This window comes from Drosophila arizonae, chromosome 2 (assembly GCF_054131065.1).
Source record: "Drosophila arizonae isolate 15081-1271.41 chromosome 2, UAZ_ARI_1.0, whole genome shotgun sequence".
Taxonomy (NCBI): domain Eukaryota; kingdom Metazoa; phylum Arthropoda; class Insecta; order Diptera; family Drosophilidae; genus Drosophila; species Drosophila arizonae.
The window spans coordinates 10,559,184-10,584,267 of record NC_142922.1 but is presented as its reverse complement, the minus strand read 5'-3'; the positions used below and the strand labels follow the sequence as shown (position 1 = coordinate 10,584,267).

The following is a 25,084-nucleotide window of genomic DNA, read 5'->3' as shown; positions in this document are numbered from 1 at the left end:
GTTGATATTCAAAAATATTCAATTTACTTTAAAGTAAATATACATATGCATCGTTAGATACAAATTAAAAATATAGAAAGCTACTCTACAGCATTTGGAAATTTGGAGTTACTATAATACATAATATATTTTTACCAAACGAAATTTTTAGAAAATTGTATACAAAAACCGCCCAAAATAGGCAAGAAACCTATCGAAATCGATAAATAAGAACGAAACAAAGAATCCTATTGTTATCGCAACTGAGTAATCGGTGGCAGTCAGTCGCAATAGCAAACATCGAATAAAAAATATATATTAAAATCGGAAATCATTTGTATATTGACTTCCACTGCTCGTAAATACTCCACACAGTGAAACAATGGAACAAATGGACGTTGATGCCGATATAAATGCCCAGCCGAGTACCTCATCATCAGCGGCTGCATCTGCAGCAGCTGGTGATTCCGCCGGCACCAAACAGCCGCAAATCAAAGGCAATATAATGGCTGCGACGGGCACGATTGCGTCGGTAACGATTTCATTGCATCCATTGGTCATCATGAATATATCAGAGCACTGGACACGCTTCCGGGCACAGCACGGCGAGTCGCGCCAGGTGTACGGCGCACTGATTGGCAAACAGAAGGGTCGAAATATTGAGGTGATGAATTCGTTTGAGCTCAAAGCCGATGAAATTGCGGACGAAATAATCATTAACAGAGACTATTACAACAAAAAGGAGCAACAATACAAACAGGTTAGTTTAATCATTATAATGTATTAGTAAATTATTCAGATATAAACGTATTGATTTGCAGGTGTTCAGCGATCTGGATTTCATTGGCTGGTATACAACGGGCGATAGTCCGTCTGCCGGCGACATAAAGATTCAAAAACAAATAGCCGAAATTAACGAGTGCCCAATCATGCTACAGCTGAATCCGTTGCCACGCAGTGTCGATCAGTTGCCCGTGAAACTTTTCGAATCGCTCATCGACCTGGTCGATGGCGAGGCCACCATGCTCTTTGTTCCGCTTACCTATACGCTGGCCACCGAGGAGGCGGAGCGGATTGGAGTGGATCATGTGGCGCGCATGACCACGAATGAATCGGGCGAGAAGAGCGTCGTCGCCGAGCATCTGGTGGCCCAGGACAGTGCTATCAAAATGCTAAATGCTCGCATCAAAATTGTCTTGCAGTACATTAAAGATGTCGAAGCTGGAAAACTGAAGGCGAATCAGGAAATACTTCGAGAAGCGTATGCCCTATGCCATCGCCTGCCCATCATGCAGGTGCCCGCCTTCCAGGAGGAGCTTTACACACAATGCAACGACGTCGGCTTGATCAGCTACCTGGGCACGCTGACCAAGGGCTGCAACGACATGCATCAGTTCGTCAACAAATTCAATATGCTCTACGATCGCCAGGGTTCGTCGCGTCGCATGCGAGGACTCTATCCCTAAGTAGACATCTGGAGATATTTATTTTAAATATATTTATATATATTCTGAATTGCTGCCCCATTAAATGTGAAACACTACAAAGATTTAGTAAATTTATGGAATGTTTATGTTACAGTTACAGATCTGCTTCCTCTGTATTACATATTAAGATAACCTCGAGTTGGTGGAGCATATGCAGCATGCATATCTTCATTCGAGAGTTCCACATAAATCCTACCTGACTTTTCCCACAAAGAATATTCAGGCTTTTTTTAATGCAATTTTTATTATTGTTTGCAAACTACACACACAGTTGGAATTAAGCTGTTGGGGAAACCACATATATATGTTTATCACTGTCTCATCTTACGCTTCCGTATACATACAGCTGGCTTCAAGCTACTTAAATTCAGATCAAATGTGTCCTAAACACTTAAATACATAAATTTCTGAGGTGGGCCCGTTCTCTCTAGTGGTTATAATCGTCCAGTTTGATATTGGCGGCATATTGCTGCAAGAACTCCACTTCCAACGGATGCATCTCCTTGGCGGGTATGATCAGTGAGTGGAGTGGTCCGCCCAGATCCGCGGCACGCATCCCGTGCAACGTGCTAACCACAATTTGTTGCGTATCCTGACCAACGCGGGCCAGGCCCACGCATAGCGATTGTTCGTTCAGCACAGTGTTGCGCTCTAGAGCGTCCTTCTTCTCCACAATGGTCAGCAGCTGTTGGGCGGCTTCGGCGACGCTCATGAAACGCGGCGGCATGTACTCCTTGCGTTTGCGCATTAGCGACTCCGGTGTGGGCTCCTTAACCTTAATGTCGAGGAGACAGAGCGTGTGCATATTGTGCAGGCGATTTAGTTTGATTTTATCGTAGAAGCTGTCCGGCTTCCAGGTCTCATCCCAATATGGTATGGAGACGGTCTCGCCAAATTTGTATAGCTGCAGGCCACAGCAGCCAATGGCATTCATAATGGACGCATTATGTATGACCTTGTAGGGTATGTTCTTCTCCTTGGCGCGCAGAATGAAATCTGTGTGAGTGGTGGCTCCGAAGGGATCGCCCACCACAAGTAGGGCAACATCTGACTCCCCAGCACCAGCCAGAATCTCATCGGCTCCCTGCTCCACAAGGTCACGGTCCGCTAGCAACAGGGGACGCCCATAAAATTCTTGCTACAAACAAAAATTAATATTAAAATATAAAAATACATAATTCGACATTTTATTTTTGCGCTACACGCACTGCGGTCCCTACTCACCATATCCTCAAGGCTACAGCCGAGAATTGAGGTATACATTTCCAGGTACACACGACTACATTGCTTTACAATTTCAAGGCCTTTCACCGTGATATCCTTGATATCGCCCAGACCGAGTCCAATTAAGTAGAACATGTTGCTTGGTAATTTGCGCGCAACTCCCAATTGTTGTGCTATATGTTTTACTATTTTTTTGTTTTCTTTTGTTATTGTAGCTTTTGTATTTATGTATATATTAAAGCTCGGCGGAAACCGACACGTGCCCGTTATATTAGATTTGCACCTCGCTTGTTGCTTCTTCACGCGCGGACGACGCGATTGCACTAACATATGTTTTGCAGTGTTGCCGTGTGCGCCATTTTAGATTTGATTTAATGGCGCCGAAGTAAACAGAGGTCACACTTAAATTAGAAAAAAAAAAAATTACTCAGCCTTGGCAACACGAATTATTCATTGCACATCTTACTAGTCAATAAAACATACATTTGTACGTTAGTAAAGCTTATTAACTCATTTATTTAATTTATTAGGCAGGACTACCACTATTATTAAAAAATACTAAAATGTGTAGAATTATGGGTTTCAGCAATGCTATCGTTATCGAAAGAATCGATTTATTACTGTGTATTCCACGTGCGGCTCGAGCCATAATTTAGTTTCTAATATTTCTGTTTGTTCTCAAAGTATTACAAAAAGCAAAGATGCCGGCCGTAAGGAAGCCCAAGCCCCTAAAGGTTCAGAAACAAGTAACGCCATCCAAGTCACCGGCTCAAGCCAAAACCGTAATTTCTGGGCAGGTAAGTTACGTACTGATATGAGAAGCCCCAAGTAACGGTGTCTAAACTCCATTTTTGCAGTTGAAAAAGAAACTGGGCAAGGCGAAACCAGCTCCAAAGGAGCGGAAGGAGCGTGGAGTAGTATTTATCAAGCATTTGCCACATGGATTCTTTGAACAGCAATTGCGTCAATATTTCAAACAATTTGGACATGTAACGCGGCTGCGACTCGCACGCTCCGAACGGACTGGCGGAAGCAAAGGATATGCTTTTGTCGAGTTCGAATATCCAGAGGTGGCCAAAGTGGCAGCCAATACCATGGATAACTATCTAATGTTTCAGAAAGTGGTCAAGGCAACGTATATACCACCAGAGAAGCAAAAGTTTAATTACTTCAAGAATACTGTGAAGAAAGTCACAAATAAGGTGCGCAAATGGCATAGAAGAACAAATTTATTATACAATAATAATATTAAAATATAACATTTTCCAGGCTGGCAAAGAAATTTATGTTTCGGATGTAACCAAAGCTACACAGCGCAGTGTTAAGCAACAGAATGATTGGAGTGAAGCCGCTTGCCAGAAACGCACAGTCGCCGGCATCAAGAAACTGAAGCAAATGGAAAAGAAGTACAAGCATTTGGGTATTGATATATCCAATCTCATTTTGGAACCAGTCAAGAAAATAAAGGAGACAGAGCAATCGAAACCGTCAACGAGCAAAAAGCCAAAGGATGAAAAAAAGGAGCCGGAGCTGGCTGACCTTTTAGGCAACACCATTACCGAGGACTCAGATGATGAGGACTATGTGGATGCAAGTGATGATGATAGCGAGCCAGAACTTAACAGCGCTGAAGATGAAAGCGATGATTCTGAGGAAGAGGATTTGAAAGTTGTAAAGCCAAAAGCAGCACCCAAAAAGATGCAGAATAAAAACACAGGCGCTGAGCGCTTAGTCGAGCTAACCAAGCGCAAGCCGGGCACGGGCGGTGTGCAGAAGAAAAAGAAGCCTGTCGCAGCGCCCAAAGCTGCCCAGAAGTCAGCTACAAAGACACTGCAGCTGGCCGCAGCCAAACAACTGGCCAAGCCATTGCAGAAGAAGATTGGCAAAAAGCTAAAGAAGTAGAATTGTAGTATATTTTACCATAATAGTTAAGTAAAAAAAAAAAAACATTTTGTATAAAGTAAACTAATTGTCGGCTTTCGTAGACCCGGACATCTCAAGTTTAATGCGTTTGCACTTCATGCGACGATTTTGAAACCAAACCTTAACCTGACGCTCGCTCAGCTCCAAGGCGACGGCAATCTCGTAACGTCGCAGCCGTGTCAGGTAATTGGAGTAGCGAAATTCCGCTTCCAGTTGCTTGAGTTGGGTTTTGGTGAAAGCCGTGCGTTCCTTACGTTGTGCACTATTGCTGCTGGCTGCTGTGGAGTTTGGTTGGTCCATGGTCGTGGCTGAAGCTACACTGTCTGCCAGTTGCAGAGCATGGCAGCTATAAGCCGCGGCCGATCCTCCAGTCCAGGATTTGTTTCTGTAATCCTCATAGCTGGGTGCATTGGTCGGCTCATAGTTGTAGCTGTAGTCAAAGTCCTCATAGTCATTGACGTAAAAGGCGGCCAAATCTGTGGTGCAGTTCTTCATCGTAGCTCCTGCTGATCGAACACTCTAATTAACACTGAGCTCTCGGGCACACGATGACGCCTCTTAAGTCGAGTTCTGTGCGCGAACTGCTCATTGGCCGGCGCTCTTCGCAGTCGATTGGCTCAATCTGTTTTTCCACTTAAATGTAAATGATGTGCTGCTGATATGATAATTGTGCGCAACATCTGGACACACACTGCCCCCCACAGCCGCCGACTCGACCAGCCGTAACGTCGCGTGCTCTACTCTGCTGTGCTCAGTTTGGCTTTGCCTTTGAACACTTGTGACACCCACAATCTATGTTGTTGTTTTCCTAAGACTCTGATGGCAAAACAAAACAAAAACAAAAGACTCAGCTAAACCGGAAGTAGCTACTGCTCGCATGTGTGTGTGGATACTAGGTTTAGCTGCAAACATGAGTCAAGTGCTTTGTACGACTGAAAGAACTCTAAGCATTTTTTAATATCCCTCATAAAAGTACGCATAGAAGGATGGAGGAGATGATTGTCAATTGCACGCACTTTTTACTTTTTGCGCATCATTTCACTTGGCTACGGTGCGGATATCCACATCCCCAGTTTTGTTCGCTGATACTGATCAGCACTCTTTACTTGTCTATCTTCAAATTAATTTTAATATTACATTACATATGAATTGAAGAAAAAAAACAGCATATTTATAAACTATGTTTTTTAGTTTAAATTGGCAAAAGACCCGCCTATATAGACCGCATCTGGCAACGCCATTAAATAAATTGTCTGCGTTTATTATCGTGCTCATTTCAAAAATAATCATACCTTTTTATGTTTGTTCATTACTTGAGGGTTAGCCTATTGATTAATAATCCTGTCTTTCATATCTAGCTCATCACTCAATTTAAAAGATTTGAGGAACTCCTAAATTTAGTGGCGCTACCGTACGATAATGGTTATGTGAAAAATCGAATAATGCTGTAATCGATACCCGCTCACATACCTAGGTGAATAAATGAAGGCGGCTATTAAACATCGATAGACTGAAACAACAACAGAAAGGCGTCCGTGGTGTTCGGTTCGCGAGTCGCGCATCTGCATCAACATTAGTTGAATATAAATTAATTAAATTAATTCGATACAAGATATAGCTTATGTTAATAGCATAGCAGTATATAAAAACCGCGCCGCAATGATTAATTGAAATACTAGCCGCTACAGTGGCAGCCGTGCAGCAGCGACTGCGGCAAAGTGTCGAAAGTGGAGAGAGAAAAAGTCTCAAAAAAAAAAAAACACCGAAAATCTTTAACAAGTTTTTTTGTTTGTAGATGCGCGAGTGCTGAAAATTGCGTTAAAAGAAAGCTGCGCTATTGCCTGAGTAGCAATTGAGTTGCAAAATATGATCAACAAAATACGAGCAGTTAATTTTGAAGTTGTACTTGTGTTGTGAGTGTGAGTGTGTGTGTGCCTGTGTCTGCGTTTGCGTGCGTGCATTTGTGTGCGTTTGTGCCTGCGTGTAAGTGAAATAAAAGCAATTGTAAATGAGTGCGCAAAGAAGTTGTGAAGTGGCGGCAGCGACAGCCAAGCCCAAAACTTCAGTGAAGCATTGCGAGAGGGAAGAACGCCACAAATATTAAAACAAAGTGCAAATGACGACAGCGTCAAACACGTTGGCAAATTAAATACGACTAAAAACGAAAACAAGAAAAGAGCCGAAAAACATAAATACCGAAGTGAACAACGGTTTGCAGTTCCAGGTGGTCAGCAAAGAGCAGCAGCAACACACTCACAGACACACACACCCGCACAGGGAGCGGCAACAACAGCAGCAGTGGGCGACAACGTCAACGTTAACGTCGCGCAATGACCGAGGAATTGAAAGTGGTGCTGCGTCGCAGTCGCAGTGAGCAGCATTCCGGTTTCGGGTTTTCGCTGCTCGGCACAACTGGACCGCCGCATGTCATCTACGACATTGTTGAGAATTCGCCGGCCGCCGACTGCGGTGCGGTAAGTAATAGTCACACATACAAATGCATACGTAGATGCAGACATGCATATACATATGTGTATACACACTCCTTACACTCTCTCTCGCTTTTTGTTTGCTCAAATATTGCACTCTGACTCCACCTACCGCAAACTGTTATCCTACTTTTGGCGCTGCCGTATTCCCATTAGGGACTGCCCTATGACTTCATCAACCACCGGGGCGCAGCGCAACAGACCCAAGTGGTGGATATATGTTGCACCACCCTCTTTTTTATGTCGCATTTGCCGCTGTAGATAAGCGCATTTCTTACATTTGAAGATTTCGTAAGTGTGTGTGTTAGTGTGTATGAAAAGCACTCAATTTAGCAGCCTGGCAAGAGTCGCGAAACGAGACCTCGACGCAGTCATCGGTGTTGCCCATCTTCAATGACGCCCACTGTGATGTCATCGTGTCACTTGCTCTTTTATTGGGGAACTGCCACAGGCGCACACAGACATACAAACATATATTCTCACACATGCGAAGACACGCACACTAAGAAGTAACACTATGTATCAATTTTCATTAGAGGTTTCGCTTCTATTTACTTTTGTTATTGAAATTCCCATGAAATGCTTTGCTCATTTCGATTTCAATTTAATAAAAACTAAAACAAAATGAAGAAATACAAGCATACAAATAAATGTATGTAATGTTTGTATGTGTGCATTGGCACTAAAATCAAATGCGGGAATTGGCAATTCATTTTGCTATATCTATAGAAATTTTTGTTTTCATTTTCATTTCAATATATCTAAAAGGCAATAAATCATTAGTGCTGTACAATCGTGACGCAAAAGATGTATTGGAAATTTATTTTTAAACAGTTAGTTGGCGTCCAAGTTCCTTTTAAGTATGTATCTTAGCATAATGATAAGAAATCTTGAAATAGCTAAGAGGTTAGCTAACATTGCCTTGTGTCTTTTGATTGTTTAATGTTATCTTTAAAAGAATCTCTTATCGTTTACCTTTCATATCTGAGATATAATTAGTTTGAGCTTTACTCCTTTATTCGAATGCACCCACATTTGTATGTAAGTACACATATGTACATATGTACATATGTACACAAGCACATATGTATATACGTAAGTATATCTACATATATAAATATGTGACAATCCCTCAAGAATAATTTTCAACAGAAATGTTAGAAATGACAAATCCATCGGAAATGGATAGTTAGAGAGGGATATGACCACGTACACCGGGAGTTGCATTAGACGGAATCAAACGTGCTGCACATATTTGATGCGTAAAGTTCATTGAAAACAATATGCATTTTCAACTCGATTCAAAAGAAGTGCAAACTAATCAAACAATCACAACAACGACAACAAAAACAACGGTAAGAGCAATAAAGCGCAGCTATAAACAGCAAAGCAAAGCAAAGACAAGTTATAAATACAATATAAGTCGCACTCACACATACGCAGAGGCAGAGGACACAGACAGAGACACTTACTCACACACTCGCAAACTCGTGAATAATTATCAGGCACAGCAAATGTAAAGAAAATTAAAATCAAAAAACAAACAAGCAACAAAATGTTTGTGTACGTTTATTATTATTGCTTTCGAGTGCGGCTTTTGGCTTTTTTTATTTTTTAGAAATAAATTTATTCGCACGACTCCTCGTTTCGAACGACAAGAGAGAAAAGTGTGAAAGCCAGAAGAGCTAAGAAACACAAACACAAAGAGTCGACTGCAAAAACGTGTTTGGAATTTTAAATTTAAATATTAAGTAATTTGACAAATACAAGAAAAAACAATCAAATATATATGTATGTATGTGTGTACATATAAAAAAAAAAGTTGTCAGCCAGTCACAAGAGAAACAACAATAACATTCGCTGCCGCAACGTGGCTACCGTCAACGTCGACGCAGACCTCAACAGAGCAAGCAACTCGTCAACATCGCCGCCGGCGTTGTAATCGCACTCACACTTACGCTTACACACATACACACACTAAGGCACACCGGCACGCACTTTTTCAATTTGTTATTATCGCTTTCGCTTACAACTTGTTGTTCCTTTCAGAGGGGGATGCTAGTTTTGTCGCGCTATCTCTTGCGATGTTTACGTTTGTTTGTCTCTTGCTGTGACTGTTGTTCTGCTGCACAATAATTTTTCAATGAGCTGTGAATCTCAGATAATTCACACACCATGCTTGTTATATCTATGCATGTGTGTATATATAAATATGTACGAGTGCAAGCGCATATAATGCATGTATAAATAAATATGTATTTACTGTTTGTTGTTGTCTCCGGGCATTAGTGCTGGACCGTGACTTTAGCGATAGTTTATCAATAAGCAAATTGAACGCTAATTAGTAAGTGCTGCCGTATGCAAGATTATTTAAATTGGGATGTATAAAATTGTGTCATAGAAAAAATTCAAAATAATTATTAGAATTTATATACACAAACATGTTTTAACTATTGTTATAAAGTATGAAGATCAAGAGTATAAAGTTGCATGCTGAAAGTTTCCCTTTCATGTCTGTCGCATTGTGTTCACTCTCTGTTCTGATTCTACTTCGTTTTGTTGTTAACTGGCAGCTCTAATGCCCATTCTTTGCAGGTGTCTGTGTGTGTGTGCGTGCATGTGTGAGCTTGTTGTTTGGTTCGTGCACAATTTCATACAAGTGAGAAATTTATATTAATTGTATGGATAACAAAAGAACAGTTAATTTGTTGAACATATCATATGTTGTTTTCCTCCTAAGCCTTTCATTTTCTATAAACAATCGCACCCGAACGTGCACAAATGTGAACTAGTGCGTCTGTGTGCATTTATTAGTTTCATCATAATATCGAAAGAGGTTTACTGTGCACATACACAATGTCATTAATCAAATTCCTGGATATTCATCATTTTGGATGATTTTTTCCCGTTCCTAACTAAATTGCTTTTTAATTTCTACTCTTCGAAGCTAAGACGAGTTTTCAGAATGAGAACAGTCCCCATTTAAATTACATGTCTCTGCGAATGTGTGTGTGAGTGTGTGTTTGCTTTAAACTGGTCCAAAGACCACATTAACAGCTTCAATCACCAACATTTCACGCTGGACGCAACCATTCGGGGCTGCCATACACATATGTACATATGGTTTGTATATTGTGGACACAATCTTTGCCCCGCCCACTTCCTTGCCAGCCCCTTTTCACGAGCGAGTCTGAGCTCTGCCGGCTGTTGCAAAATTCTAACGCTAAGCTTAATTAGACTTTAACTGGAAGTGACTAACGACTTTTGTTATTGTGCTGCCTGAAAACAAATTAATTGTCGCCGACAGACGGCCAAACAAAAGGAACACAAGAGAACAAAAACTACAAGGCTATATTGATTTTTTCTTGTTGTCTAAGTGCAAGTTTTACACACGAAACACACACACACATCCATTCGAACGTGCCTTTGTATTAGATGCAATGGGTCGTCTGCCGATCCGATATATTATATACATATGTAAGTACTTGTGTGTATGTATGTGTCGATGTCTTCATACACTTTGAAAATTGTCTTCGAGAGAACATCAAGTTTGCTACAGCAACAAATTTCAAGCTCTAGAAAACATAAAACTGTCATTTGTAGGTTCAATGTGCGTAGCACACGACTCGGTGGGCAGGTCACGATACGGTACGAACTAGCTACAATAGAACTAACTTGCACGCGACACTTTGCCATTTCGATAAATGTCAACGTTCCGCGTTTGACCAGCGAAAGAGAGCTTATGTGCTGTCCCGCTCTCTTTGCCCTTAACTGGAAGTCAGAAGTGCACACACTATAAAGTCAATTCGCTTTAATTGAATTACAAAAGCTGAAAAAAAAAAAACAAATGAAAAATGCCCGCGCGTTTATTAAGTTAGTTTTTAATGACGGCTCAAGGGGTGAAGCGGGCTGAGGTAAGGCAAGGTAAGGTGAGGTGTGGTGTGGTGAGATGAGCTGAGCTGAGCTGAGTTGTGCTTTGCTGTGTTGTGCGTTGAGTGGGGGGTGGCCTTAAAAGAGGTTGGCGGCGGCGTTGAGAGCGCGCCGCGGTTCGTTGCACGACACGCCAGAGCGAACATCGCAACAACAGCAACAAGCATTTACGAAATAATAAGTTAGAACAATGAGTGCATAAGGCACTCGGCATGCAAAAAGCAGCCGAAGAAAGCGCAGTGTGCAGTAAACTTTGCGCTAAATCTAAGCATTATATTAAAAAAGAGTGTTTGTTTGTGAGCGCCCAGGCGTCACAAAAGACGCTTTCAAACACTGCAACAAAAGCAACATTATAGTTTGCTGTTAACGTGTGTGTGTGTGTGTGTGTATACACATATAATGCACGTAATGTGCACACATGAGTATAAATGGCTGCACTTTGTCTGGCGGTGTTGCCACTTGGCTGCTGTCTGTTGGCTGCAAATTGAGTGGCAGCACTTGTAGTTGTCATCCGTCTCGAGTTCTTTTAGCAAGTGTTTGTGTGTGCAAGTGTGTGCGTCTGTTTGTGTCTATGTTTTTGTTTTTCTTTGTTTGCATTCCCTTTGCCGCTTTTCGAATGCTCAATTAGACGCCAAGTGGCCGACGAGCCGGCCGGCTCCCTGATTGGCTTGGCGTAGTCGCCTGGATGATTCCCCCATCTCTAATGCCCTGGTTAGCTATTTCGGCATATATTTTTGTAGTGCAGTCGCGAAAGCGAATGCGAGCGCAAATCAATAACAACAAAATGAGCACCGAAAATAAACTTGTTTTTCTTCGATTTGCGAAAAAAAAAACTTTTCTGGGTGGTTTGCTCGTGTTTTCGTTTTGCGCAAATGCAAATACAGGTCAGATTGCTAGGCTTTTGGGTAGAGGGGGCTACAATTCGTGCTACTTGCCCCTTGCTTAGGCTGGTATTTCTCTTTTATATGTTTTGTTGCGTTTCCCCATAGCCTGGGCTGGTATTTTTGTAAAAAGTTCATTTCTGCGTTTCACACTAAACTAGGTAAAAAGTTAAGCAGCTGTGAAATTGTCGTAAAAATTGAAATCCAAGTCTAAATACTTTGGCTACGTACAGCTAGAAGTTTCGCAAAAAACTTGTTCTAGAGAATAGCGATACGGTTTATTTGAATTACGGATTACGGTAAAAAGGCATTTTATGGCTTTAAGTATGCATATTTACATATTTACCAGGTTTACTCGAGCGCAAAGCGCGTAAATAACTTAATTCGAGTGCCCGTCAACAGATGTTTGTGTGAAAAAGAAATGTAAACATAAAACAGCGTCAGAATTAACATCATGTCAAACGGGGGGTCGACCGACACTCAAATTGACATAATTAAGCGCGACGAAAGCGATGCCATATCTCCATTTGTGACTTCCGCCCTTTAGGCGATTACACAACACCTACACACCTATACACCTACACATGTACACACCTAGCTACCTAGAAACGGTAAATGTGTTTTAGTGATTATTTGTTTACTTTTTGCCTGATTTATATGTACGATTTGGGAAAGGGAAGCGAAGCACACAATGGACAGTTCAGATAGCTGGCAAGGTCGTTCGAAATCCACACACACACTCACACACAGACATCTGATCCGAGCTGAATACATTTTGAATGAGTGCAAATAAATGAGTGCGCGAATTAGGGATACGCTCAAGCAAAATCAAATTATGCAGTCTATTCAAATGAGACGTCAAAGCAGACTAGCAAACTGAGGGCTGTGCCTGACAAGCTTGATGATAAATGACAGACAAGCAACGCTGTGACTCTGCTGCACTGGTCATTCTATTCACAATGGTTCACGCTATGAGCACAAGTGAAAGAGAAAGGCAACGTATGGCATTACAACAAATGCAATGAAAACTAAGAAATCACGTTTAAACAGAATGGCAGAGCTATTAGTAGAATAACAGTTTCAAATTGTTTGAACCGCCAACTAGCTATTCGGCCCACAGCCCACTTAATCGCAGCGTTGGCCTATTTTGTATTTGCTTACCTTGTTAGAAATGTATGTGTGTGCGTCACTGCCGCAGGTAGCAGCTGGCCTGACCCCTGGATGTAAAAAATTACAACTGACAAGTTGTTGAACGCCTATGCAAAACCTTCTTTGCTATTACATATGGCAAACATCGATTTTCTATAAATTGTATGTATATTTGAAATAACTTACGAATGGTAACAGAGTAATGGTAGAGTAATACGTAGTAAACTAAATAAAGTTTATAAATATCGCATTTTAATGTCTTTTAATAATGGTTTCACATATTTTTGCAAGTTAGTTATTTCCCACATCTTGAAGTTAGGAATTCATAATTCGTGAAACGATATGAAACACGACAAAGGCTCAGCTCTAGATTACAGCCACTGCTGGCCGTGCCAATGCCTTCGCATAACGGTGAAGGCAATGCTTATGCCGCATCGCTTCGTACTTGACTGGGTCAACGCCATGTCGTCGACGTCGTCATTGATGGCATTGCGCTGACACTAATACAATCAATGCATTGGCTTGTTTACCTGCCTACTTGACAACCAACCAACCAGCCAGAAAGCCAGCCAGCCTGCTGGCCTGATTGTGATTGGGTGGGCGTGTTGTTGTTGCTATTGTTAATTGATATTGCTGGCAGAATAAACTGATTTGCAGTCAACAAAAAAGTCATTGAAAATATGAGTTCAAGTAAAGACAACTACCGTAAAACAAAGCAATCGAAATAAATAACAATAATTCCATTGAGAATGACACTAATTGAGGAGTTTAGTGTTTATTTGGCAGTAGATAACTGAAACCTGACCAAAATAATAAAGCCGATACGAGGCGCCATAATTCTAGACGCTATCAGTGTTTACTTTGAATACATTTGATTTAAAAGCGTTTGTTTTGCAACCTGTGAGTACTATAAGTACCAGCACAATTATGAACAACTCGTTAATTAATGTTTTATTGATTGCGATCAGTGCTTAAATAGGCAATTAAGCTCATTTGCGAATAGTCTGGCAACTCTGACTATTGTGACTGCATATGAATTTTCGTCTGCGAGAGCATCACTTGCATTGCTCACGACTCGCAGCTCTTAATCCCATTCGATTGCAACAACAACAACAAGTAGGTATTAAGTTTGAGATTACACGAAGAAGGCATCAGATGAAAACGTGACAAAGCGCAGGGCTGAAATGATGAAGACGCTGAAGCATCGTGAAAGCAAATCAATTTGCAAGCAAATTTTACGGAATGCATACATATTGGCCGTGTTTACATGTGTATAAGAGAGCGTGGTGTTGCTGTGTGTGTGTTGGCAATTTACAAAGCGTACATTTAACTGCATTCCAATTAGACACTAATTCAAAAATGATGCTGTAAGCCTTTAATGAGCTTTTCACTGCGACGCAGACTAGGGCTTATCAGTTTTATGCAAATGTGTGTGTTCGTATGTATGTAAGGGACTACTCAATATTAAATTTGCATTAGGTGTGTTGGCCATTAATTTATGTTTTCTTTGAAGGGGTTTTGCTTATATCCCAAATATTTCGTATTTGTGTGCTCATACGCACACAATCTCATTCTTACATACCTAAATCTATTTGCCGCATATCAAGCGACTTAAAATTAAATTTGTATCGAAATTTGAAAGACGTTGAATTTTACAGCGGCCCGTTACATTTGCTCTCTTCGTTGCATCTCTTTGCCGAGCGTTCTCTTTCATTCTCATTTTTCTCTTTTTGTTATGCATGCCAGATGAAGGCAAGAGCTTCATGCAACTCTGCGCTCATCTGACGTCTATTGTGAACAAAACGTGCACATACCGCATAAATTAGTGCAATTTTTCGGTTTACTTACGGTCATCTCTGGGAGCTGGTGCCAATAAACACATAAACAAGCAAAAGCTGCGACAGTGACACTCCTAAAAGGCACATTCCTCAATTATAGTATCGACTAGAAATAACGTCCTTTTCGCGCCATTAATTATGCAATCAAAGCAAATTCACTTCGCTTGCATTTTGCATGAGTAGTGCTCTAATTTTGTTTGCTCTGCTTCGGCTGGGAAGGGGCTTTCACATGGAGCGGCATGCCTGAAAAATGTATTGACTAAACTAAATGCCTTGGATTGGCCAGAGAAGTGCGTACCCCACCATGGAGAGCTCATCAAACAACAATATATTTTTGACGTCAGCGCGAACAGGCGGACAAGGCGCCAATGCCATTTCGCTTGTTTTTTTTTTTTATTTAAGTATTGTTTTTGTTGTTATTATCGTTGTTGACACGCGGATGCGAATAGGAATTAAAAATAGTTTACAAGTGCCGACAAGTTGGACTGACGGAGCTTGTTTATCCGCGTGGTTCCATTGCTTTGGCGCAAAGAAAATAAAACACAAATATATTATACTGAAGGAAAATCAATATTCATTTTAGTGTCCTATTTCGTTTCGATTCTAATCAGGAAATGTCATAAATAATAGTAAAATTTTTGTGAACGTTTAATAAGTTGAATATTTTTCTATTTTTGCAGGTCGAAGCGGGCGACGTTATATTGAAAGTCAATGGCATCGATGTACATCGGCACACCACGAAGGAAGGCAAGTGCTGCAGTGTCTAAGCCTAATCAATTTTCCTAATTTTCGAATTAATTACAGTGCTCAAGTGTTTACGCCTGTCGGAGAACTTAGTAACCTTGGAGCTTAAACGAGGTAAGTGACATTCATATAAACAGTGCAGAATTTCGACAATTTATGCTTACATTTTCTTTTTGTAGATCCCAAGCTGAAAGCACGCATTAAAGAGCAGTTGGCCAATACGCAGAGTCCGCATTACGTGGACATTGAATCTCCCATCAATATCTATGATTATAGCAGCAGTCCAAACGCCGCTTCGCCCAAGAATCAGCGCCAGAATCAGAATCAGTATCAGAAGGGGACAACCCCGCCCACAAATGCTAGTTCGCCGGCGCTGCGGTACAAGTCGCCCACGCATTTGCCATCGCTGCGCCAGAATTCTCCGACAGCAACAGCGATAACATCAATTGCTGCAGCATCCACAACTACCACAATACACACGCACAGCCGCAACTCTTCCGCCAGCTCGACCAAGATACAAATGGTAGAATCCACAACGATTACAACGAGCATTAGCAACAGCAATATTGCAACATCACCCACGGCAGCAGGGAGCGGTGCCACCTCGCCGACTTTTCGACCGTCACGCATTCCACAGGCCCTGAAAAGTGTCGCCTCCAAACCAGTGCCACAAGTGCAGTCGCCACAGCACAAGCGACCACGCCCCTCTCAAATACCAACGAAGGCAGCTAACGGCAACGGCAACGGTCTTCAGCCACTGCAGCACTCGAACAGTTACAGCGGCAGTCCAGCCGTAACCCGGCAGCGCCACGTGGAACGCGAGCCTGAGCCGGAACCCAATTCGGCTCCGCCGCAGCCGGCTAAGGCGCCGCGCTTTGAGGCTTATATGATGACAGGTGATCTAATATTGAATCTATCAAGAACACCCCAATCGAGTAATTTAATAACGACGCAAGCCAAGAAGGTAATGTCCGCAAATAGTTCTTATTGCAGGGCTGCTCATATTCTGTTATTAATTGTAATCACTTCAATTACAGGTGGACAGTCTGCGAGACTTCCCGAAGCGCAATGTGGTTAATGCACGTGCCAATGGCGCCCTAGCACCGCGGGCATCCGGTGAATCTTCGCCCACATCTTCGTCGTCAGTGGACTCGCCCACCAATACGGCCAGCTCGGATTCCATGAAACGTGAGGCTAAGCTGCAGCGTGGTCAGCAGCAACAACACCAGCAACAGCAGCAGCAACAACAAGAACAACAAGAACAACAACAACAACAGCAGCAGCAGCAGCGCGATAGCATAAATAACAGCTATAATCGTCGGGATTCGCTGACCAACGATACATTGCTAATGTGTGAGGAGCTGGAGCGTGATGATGATGCCACCACAGACTACGGTGACAATAAGCGTCAGCAGCAACGTCAGCAGCAGCAACAACAGCAGCGCTATCGACAGCAGCAGCAGCAACAACAACAGCAGCAACAGCGCTATGAGTACTACCAAAACGAAGATGAGCTGGAGGCGGATCAGGAAGAACGCGAAGAGGATCAAACCCATTATGACATCACAAACATCGAAACGTATCAAAGTGGTTTAGGTCGTGGTGACGAGGATGATAGCGATCGTCAATGTCTGGTTGACGACGATGATGATGATGATTACGATGAGGAGGACAATGATGCCGGCGATGAGGAATACTCCACAAATTCACTGGGGTCGGGCACCGGCTCAACCAAGCAACGCATGCGGGCACTCAAGCAGCGCAGTGTGATGCGGCAACAGATGCAGCGTAATCGAGATGCTGTTGATTGTGCTGCACGTGTAACGGCTGGTCACTCTGCCTCCACATCCAACTCGTCTGGGACGGTTAAAAGTGAGGCTGTTCTAGGCCTTGGCCAGGACGAGACTTCCTTCTCTGTACCAACTTCGCCAATTTCGCTGTCGGCTCCATTGATCGATAAGGAGACGGCCAGCTCGGTGCCCACCAGTCCGGAGCCCAGCTCCCTGGCGGCCGAGTCGAGCAACAACGGCGCTGGCGTTGTGGTGCGCCGCCACAATGGACATGTGGTGCGTAAGTGTGATGCTGCAGGTTTTCGCACCAGCAAATCTGAGGATCATCTGCAGCAGGTACAGCGCGAAGGCATTGCGGCTGTGATACCCATTGATATCGACGAAGATGTGAATAGCTCGCTGAATACGTTGCTGGATACGCGCCACGACTCGGAGGATTCGCAGGTGAGCGTTGGACAATAGAGCGGCTTAGCTAGCCAAAGCCCCAGAATAGCTGTAAATAAATCTAGAGAGGCCTTCATACGCAGGCATATTTCCAGTCGGAAAGCCAACATATAAACACAGATATAGCTGTGCATTTTCAGATCCAGAACACGCACAGTGTCACAATGCCTAAAGTAGATTGTCATTGTTGCAGTGATTTGTGTAGTGTTAAACTAGTTCTGGTTGTTGTCTTTTGATATAAGTACGATTATAACGGTGTAATCACGTAGAACCTGTCAAATCCTTTATCATATGTGTAGTATATATCATTCGCTGTATCTTTGTGAACCCATCATACATCAAGTTTCCACTTTACTCGTTACTCGTTACTTGTTACTCTTTACTCGTTACTTTTTACTCGTTACTATTTACTTTCCTACTATACGACAATTAACAACTACTTCTATCTTGTCTATCTTACTCTTACTCTTACTTGTGTTTCTTCTTTCTTTCCTTCCTTTCGTTTTCTCTGTTGATTCGCATTTTACCTGAACTTTTTCTATATATCGCAAATTCTTTAAAAATCAAACAAATAAACCTAGTCGACAACAACAACTGAATCAACGATTAAGTACAACTCGTCGGCGCTGAACAACAATGAGACCGAGCCGAGCAACAACAATAACAATAACAACGAGTGCAAAGAATTGTCGCCAGCAACAACACCAGCGAAAACAACAACAACAACAACAATGGCAACAACAAAAGCGACAGCAGCAACAAGAGCAACAACCACTCCAACAGGCAGCGGCTGCAGCAACAAATTAAACTATATTTTACGCAAAAAGGTTGCCATTTGTTAAGCATGGCATGCACAAGAATAATTCATAATTAATGTGATTTGCTGTGTTTATCGTTTGCGAATATTTTCTGTTTTGTTGCCTGCCTGTTGTGCTAAACGTTTGTATGTAGACAGCAAGTAGTCCAAACTAAAGCTTACCGACACACAGATACTCTGAAAACACAAATCGACACACACAAACGGCTACACTTGGCAATTATTTAGGGCTCTCCCTCTCTCAGATTGGGCAACGGCAAATGGAAATTGAGCAACAACTAAAAAATCAATAATAATTTTAAGACAAATATACGATATACTCTACTCTCTATATGCATACTTTGACGCATATCAATTGAAATTTGACTAATTTATGTTTATTCAATGCAGGCATCGAATCGCGATCGTATCGTGTGGACTTACAATGCCCCACTGCAGCCGCATCAGTTGCAGCAGCTGCAGCAGCAGCAGCAACAACAATTGCATCAGCAACAACAGCAGCAACAACAGCAACAACAACAACAACAACAACAACAACAACAACAGCAGCAGCAATACTACGGTCAGCAATCGAATTCAAATTCCCATTCAAGTTCCATTAGCTCATCGCCACAGAATTCGGCAGCCGGCAGTCCGGCCTCGCCCACGTCGGTGTCCTCGTCCGTTATGTCGTCTTCAGGCTCAAAGAGCGCACAGCAACAGCAATTACAACAACAGCAACAGCAGCGCGATCAGTCACCTGTTGCCATGCCGGGTCTGTTGGGCTGCCCCAATGGTGGTGCTGCTAATGGTGCTAATGGTGGTGGTGGTGGTGGTGGTGGTGGTTTTGGCAACGATCAGAGCGTCTCAGAGGCCATTTCAAATATCTCTAGTCCAGATTATCAAGACGACGATAATTTATTAAGTTCTCGCGATATTTTAGGCGGCATGGTACTTAGCGATCCCAGCGATTCGGACTCCACCATTCTTGTCTCCGATGCGGCGGCCCAGCAACGGCAGCAACAGCAGCAGCTGAAGCAACAGCTGCGCGCCCAGCAACAGCAGCGGGAACGTGAACGCGAACGCGATCGTGATCCGTCCGAGCACAAGCTGGTCATACAGGTGCGTGGCATGGATAACAGCAACAACACCACCAGCAACGCAAATCGATCCGACGAGGATGGCAACACGCAAACGGAGGAGCCGTCCTCAACGGTTGGGGCCCGGGATGGCTCGCCGCCCGTTTCGGATGATGGCAGTGATGTGGAGTCGCTGCATTCATATCACTACTCGCCGAAGGCCGTGGATATGCCCTCGGCCATACGCCTGGCCAAAAGACTGTACTCTCTCGACGGTTTCAAGAAGAGCGACGTATCGCGGCATCTCAGCAAAAAGTTTGTTCATTATTCTATTATTATTTATGACGAGAACTAAATTTGTTTTATATTTCCAGCAATGACTTTAGCCGCGCTGTGGCCGACGAGTATTTGAAGCATTTTAATTTTGAAAAGAAATCTCTGGATCTGGCGCTGCGCGAATTTCTGCAGCAATTCTCACTGTCCGGCGAGACACAGGAGCGTGAACGTGTGCTGGTACATTTCTCAAAGCGTTTCCTGGACTGCAATCCCGGCACCTTCAACTCTCAGGATGCTGTACACACGTTAACATGCGCCATTATGCTGCTGAACACGGATCTGCATGGCCAGAATATCAGTCGCAAAATGAGCTGTGCTGAATTTGTGGACAATTTGGCCGATCTCAATGATGGCGAGAACTTTCCTAAGGATGTGCTAAAGTATTTATATCACGCCATCAAAACGAAGCCGCTGGAATGGGCGCTGTGAGAACTTTGATAAATCAACTCCCATATTATTCACATTTAACCGCTAATATGTTTCTTTTTGTTTTAGGGACGATGAGACGGGCGATCAACAGCAACAGCAGCGGGCAACCAACAATAGCGGGCTGACGGGAGTCAGCCAGAATCCGTTCCTAGATGCACCCGAATCGGCTACGGCAGTGGAATACAAAAAGGGCTATGTGATGCGCAAATGCTGTTATGATACCAGCTTTAAGAAAAGTAAGTAAACTACTGTAAAGTCTTTAGATTTACCGTTTACGTTTTATATTTTTCTCAATCAGCTCCCTTTGGCAAACGCTCGTGGAAAATGTTTTTCATAACGTTGCGCGATCTTGTTTTATATCTGCACAAGGACGAACACGGCTTTCGAAAGAGTCAAGTAAGTGCAGTGCACTTGCTGGCATTAGATCAATAAATTTGAGTAACACTTTGCTATAATTCCAACAGATGTCCGACAATCTGCATAATGCTATACGCATACATCACGCACTGGCCACTATGGCCAACGATTACACTAAGAAGCAACATGTGTTCCGGCTGCAAACAGCCGATCAGGCCGAGTATCTATTCCAGACGAGCGACTCGAAGGAACTGCACTCCTGGGTGGAGACCATTAACTATGTGTGCGCAGCGTTTTCGGCGCCGCCTCTAGAAGGTGGTGTGGGCAGCCAAAAACGTTTTCAGCGTCCGCTGTTGCCCAGCGCACAAACTAAACTGTCGATGGTGAGTGCCACATTTAAATTGATAGCATTATTTATATAGTTTTGTGATAATACACAAATTTGCAGAAGGAACAGCTTGAGTCGCATGAGCTGCAAGTGACCCAGTTAAAGCACGAACTGAAGGAGCATCAAAAGACGCCCGTGCCCAGCAAAGGCTTGCCACTGCAGAACTTTAAGGAGAAGGAGGCCTACTTACAATATGAGGTGGGTGCGGGTGGACAAGAGTCTGTTACGCTTGTTAACTAATTTGTTCATTCCCTAGCTACGTCGCTACGAGGCTTATGTAAGCATTTTAAACGCCAAGATGTTGGCCGAACAGCAGCCAATGGAGTTGCATTGTCAGCTGACAACACAACCAACGCTCGAGGAGGATGCGGAACCATTCCCCATGGGCTCGGTCAACATGCCCACAACGCCGCAAAGTATTAATACTCAACAGCAGTCGCCACAGTCACAGCAGCAGCAGCAGCAGCCTCAGCAGTCGACCAACAGCAGGTACGGTCAACAACAGCGAGCCAGGAACTCCTCAACTAGCGGCAATGCCCAGCAGGACATTGGCTGACGCGTAATGGGAGTTTTCTCAGCTTGTGTGGTTTAATGCAATACATTCCCTGGATAAGTTATTTTTCTCGTTAAATGCGTGTTGTTCAGTTTATTTCTGTGTTCGTTTCAACCCCCGGCTTGTGTTGCTTTTGTTAATTGTTGTATTTGTCAGCTAGTCGTCTTCCCTAACAAACATTTATGTAAATACAAACCGTGTCGTGTTTAAATGTTTATGTTGCGCTTCGCATTAGTATATATTCCAGGAGTACATCACCCCTCAATACTGTAATTTTTAGACCATGCAGAAAGCTTTAATGTATTCTCAACTTAAAAGCCTAACAATAATTAAATAATTCAGAATTAAGAGTTGCGCATTAGCAATTAAAACTTCAAGGCGAGTCATAATATAATTATATGCCAGTTAATATAAACAATTCTTTTGTTTTTTGGTTGGCTTTTTTAAAACCCACACAAATTACTGTGAAAACTCTTAAGTAACAAATAATTAGAATTGTAAGAAGGCAAAGATTCGCTTAGTTTAAATGATAACGATAAACAGAAAAGAATTTTTCTAGCACATGTAGCAAACAACAATTTTTGGCGTTCAACGATAAAATTAGATGAGAAAACAATTTAGAAAACTAAAGAAAAAAAACACAAATGTGGTTCAAATGTAGTAATGTTTACTGTTTATACCTTGCCTAAATGCATTCTAAATATACATTAAAGTAGTAAAGTCGTTTATAAAGCGAAAACATTTTAATATATACCTATATATACACAAATATAAATAGTTATAGTATGACAAGTTATATGATTAGAGCTCTTTGAGTCTTATGCGCACACGCCCACACAAATACTCGAATGTTTCTGTTTGATAATCAAAGTAATTGTGGTCTAGTTGTTACAAAAAAAAAATTTAATACACACACAGTCACAGACATCTCACGCTCACACGCATACTGATGTAAACTATATATAAGAATCATGCTAACCATGTGGACAACTCATATGCAAATGCTGCTTGTTTACAGCATTCTCCGTATTATGTTGCGTTATGTTTCAAATCAAGCTAGCAAAATGGCAAAAACCAAAAAGAAAAATTCTTGAATTTTTACAGATGGTTCGACGATGGCGCCTGCTGTTGTCTGGCGCCCTGGCTGCAATTGTTCTCCTATTTCAAAAGTCACTAAAAATGCAATATTTAACACACTTTTCGCTTAGCGATGACACAAAAGCAACAAAGACAACAGCTACAACAACAACAATCACAAGCATCAATTGCACATTGGAGTCAAGCAACAAGAACAGCAAGAACAACTTTAGGAACAAACAACAAGCAAAAGCAATATTCAATAGATATTCAGACCTAACAATGTCTTGCCCCAAATGTGAGCAAATGAGTCAAATGCAAAATTATTATGTTCAACTTTCTTGTCAACTGTCCATTTTAATAGCTTGGCTGTGTATATATATTTATGTTATATATAATCAGAATATATATTCTATTATTATCGTTTTTACAATATGCATATTTTGGTATTTAATTTGAAGCACTTGTATAATTTGTATTAATATCGCATTTGATTTCACTTGCAGAAAAGAGAAGAAAAAGAAATAATTACGCATTTTCGTTTCGCTATTGATTTTCATCATTTCAACCACACAATAAAACCACTTGGCAATTGGTAAGTGCCAGCAATATTAACAAAAGCAAACCAAATTTATATAATCCGAATTTTACAACTTATGTGTTTTTCTCTGTTTAATGCAGCCCATGTCTATGATCAAATACTCCAACTGCCACACACACTCTCACATACAGAACACTCAACACTCAAATCGCTTACCAATACATCACTCACATGGAGGGGCACTAGACGATGCTGATGAGCAAGGGATTAGGGGGAGAACGGGGATTAGAGACTAATTAAAGGAAAAGAAGAACACTCACACATTGTGGCTGTGCCGAGCGATCGTGTGACGCCCAACAGTCTGCCAACAATTCAGAATTTATGTAAATCTCTTAAGCTACATAAAATATGATGATGACTATCTGTAATCGCAAGTTGTTAATGGTATTTAGGTCCTACACACAAAACGTTCGTTCAACAGAGAACTACAAAAATTTCGAAAGATAAACTCAGACCAATTATTTTGCTATTTTATATAAAATTAATTGAACCCATGTCGGGTTTACAATCTAATATATAAGCAGATTAAATTTATATCGAAATAATCGGAATATTAATGCTGGCAATTTTGCTGAGAGCAAAAGCTGGTTAGTCGTGACGCATAATCTTAATTGAATCCGAAATTTTATGCTGTTCTATTATTTGGCACAGGACTCTGATGAACGGCATTCTGTATTGTACCCCTTATACACTGCTTATTCACATATAAAGAATATTATTTAAAATTGAAAGAAACTTACATCATTACCTATGCTATCATTATAAATGATAAAAATAAATAATTAAACAATACTTTCTCTATACAATAACAAATGAACAACAGCGAGTTATGTAATTTGCTCGGTTAGCCTTTTTGCGTTAAGTATATTTCTCCAATATATTTATGTACGGCTGCAGATATATATATATATATAATAATTTATACAAAATACAATTGGTTGATTACGCGACAAGTCCACGTAGTTAGAATATGAAATTTAAAGAATCGAGAAAAATCACACATAAAAGTAAAAATAAATCGAAATACAATAACTTTGACTACATACATATGTATATTTTTAATATATATTATATTGTGTAATTATGTAAATGTAACTGTATAACAATTGTTTATAATTATTTTTAACAATTCTATTAAAAAAGGCAATAAATTGAAAAATCAAACAAAACAATTTAAAACACACGAAAACTTATGCTGCTTAAAAAGAATATATGTGGATATTATATACACATAATTTATTTAAAAACTGTGAAGAAACATTGTAATCCAAAATTTCTTGCAAAGGAAGATACATAGATTTCTCGTTAAATGGACACGCTTGATGAGACAATTAAGTGCTAATGTTATACATATATACATACACATATGCGTATACATTTAAAATTATATTAAGTGAATGAGAACCAATCACAAAAGCATGACACATTAAAAACTTCCAACAAACTTTACCAAAATGTTTTTTATAACGGGCCTTCAGTAGCATTTCGTTTAAAAAATCGTATGACTACGCGCCAATGCTTTAGCCATCGCGGCTTTTGTATCGATACTCGGCATAATATTGGTTGTTATCGGGATGAGTATATTTACAG

General features: G+C 41.5%; 5 protein-coding genes across 11 annotated transcripts; 3 read left to right on the top strand and 2 right to left on the bottom strand.

Moving 5' to 3' along the window:
* Positions 1 to 81: 81 nt before the first annotated feature.
* CSN6 (COP9 signalosome subunit 6) lies at positions 82 to 1,537 on the top strand. The gene is made up of 2 exons (XM_018011936.2): positions 82 to 739; positions 801 to 1,537. Exons 1-2 carry the CDS (start codon positions 362 to 364, stop codon positions 1,443 to 1,445), a joined length of 1,023 nt encoding a protein of 340 aa, XP_017867425.1. The 5' UTR covers positions 82 to 361; the 3' UTR covers positions 1,446 to 1,537.
* On the bottom strand, positions 1,529 to 13,209 carry Dph5 (diphthine methyl ester synthase). Its single transcript, XM_018011922.2, has 3 exons — positions 13,075 to 13,209; positions 2,691 to 3,091; positions 1,529 to 2,604 (listed from the first exon to the last, which is right to left on the bottom strand). The coding sequence occupies exons 2-3, from the start codon at positions 3,018 to 3,020 to the stop codon at positions 1,894 to 1,896; spliced, it is 1,041 nt and encodes a 346-aa protein (XP_017867411.1). The 5' UTR covers positions 3,021 to 3,091; positions 13,075 to 13,209; the 3' UTR covers positions 1,529 to 1,893.
* On the top strand, positions 3,276 to 4,690 carry LOC108616594 (uncharacterized). The gene is made up of 3 exons (XM_018011910.2): positions 3,276 to 3,487; positions 3,548 to 3,892; positions 3,960 to 4,690. Exons 1-3 carry the CDS (start codon positions 3,392 to 3,394, stop codon positions 4,590 to 4,592), a joined length of 1,074 nt encoding a protein of 357 aa, XP_017867399.1. The 5' UTR covers positions 3,276 to 3,391; the 3' UTR covers positions 4,593 to 4,690.
* Positions 4,146 to 6,116, bottom strand: btn (homeobox domain-containing protein buttonless). Its single transcript, XM_018011951.2, has one exon. The coding sequence runs from the start codon at positions 5,106 to 5,108 to the stop codon at positions 4,656 to 4,658; it is 453 nt and encodes a 150-aa protein (XP_017867440.1). The 5' UTR covers positions 5,109 to 6,116; the 3' UTR covers positions 4,146 to 4,655.
* Positions 6,125 to 24,938, top strand: Efa6 (Exchange factor for Arf 6). 7 transcript variants are annotated; one of them, XR_016268598.1, is made up of 15 exons: positions 6,125 to 7,087; positions 15,581 to 15,647; positions 15,705 to 15,758; positions 15,824 to 16,608; positions 16,682 to 17,878; positions 18,460 to 18,705; positions 19,086 to 20,068; positions 20,128 to 20,514; positions 20,585 to 20,754; positions 20,817 to 20,914; positions 20,983 to 21,258; positions 21,324 to 21,461; positions 21,520 to 21,752; positions 23,400 to 23,488; positions 23,575 to 24,938. XR_016268598.1 is itself a non-coding variant. In XM_089462353.1 (15 exons), exons 1-15 carry the CDS (start codon positions 6,944 to 6,946, stop codon positions 22,908 to 22,910), a joined length of 4,494 nt encoding a protein of 1,497 aa, XP_089318479.1. In that variant the 5' UTR covers positions 6,126 to 6,943; the 3' UTR covers positions 22,911 to 23,328. The 7 variants fall into 7 exon arrangements, 6 of the variants coding, with proteins under 6 accessions (XP_089318477.1, XP_089318476.1, XP_089318479.1 ...); XM_089462353.1 differs by lacking the exons at positions 23,400 to 23,488; positions 23,575 to 24,938 and adding an exon at positions 22,835 to 23,328 and having other exon boundaries at positions 6,126 to 7,087; positions 19,086 to 19,257; positions 19,618 to 20,068; XM_089462351.1 differs by lacking the exons at positions 23,400 to 23,488; positions 23,575 to 24,938 and adding an exon at positions 22,921 to 23,328.
* Positions 24,939 to 25,084: the final 146 nt, after the last annotated feature.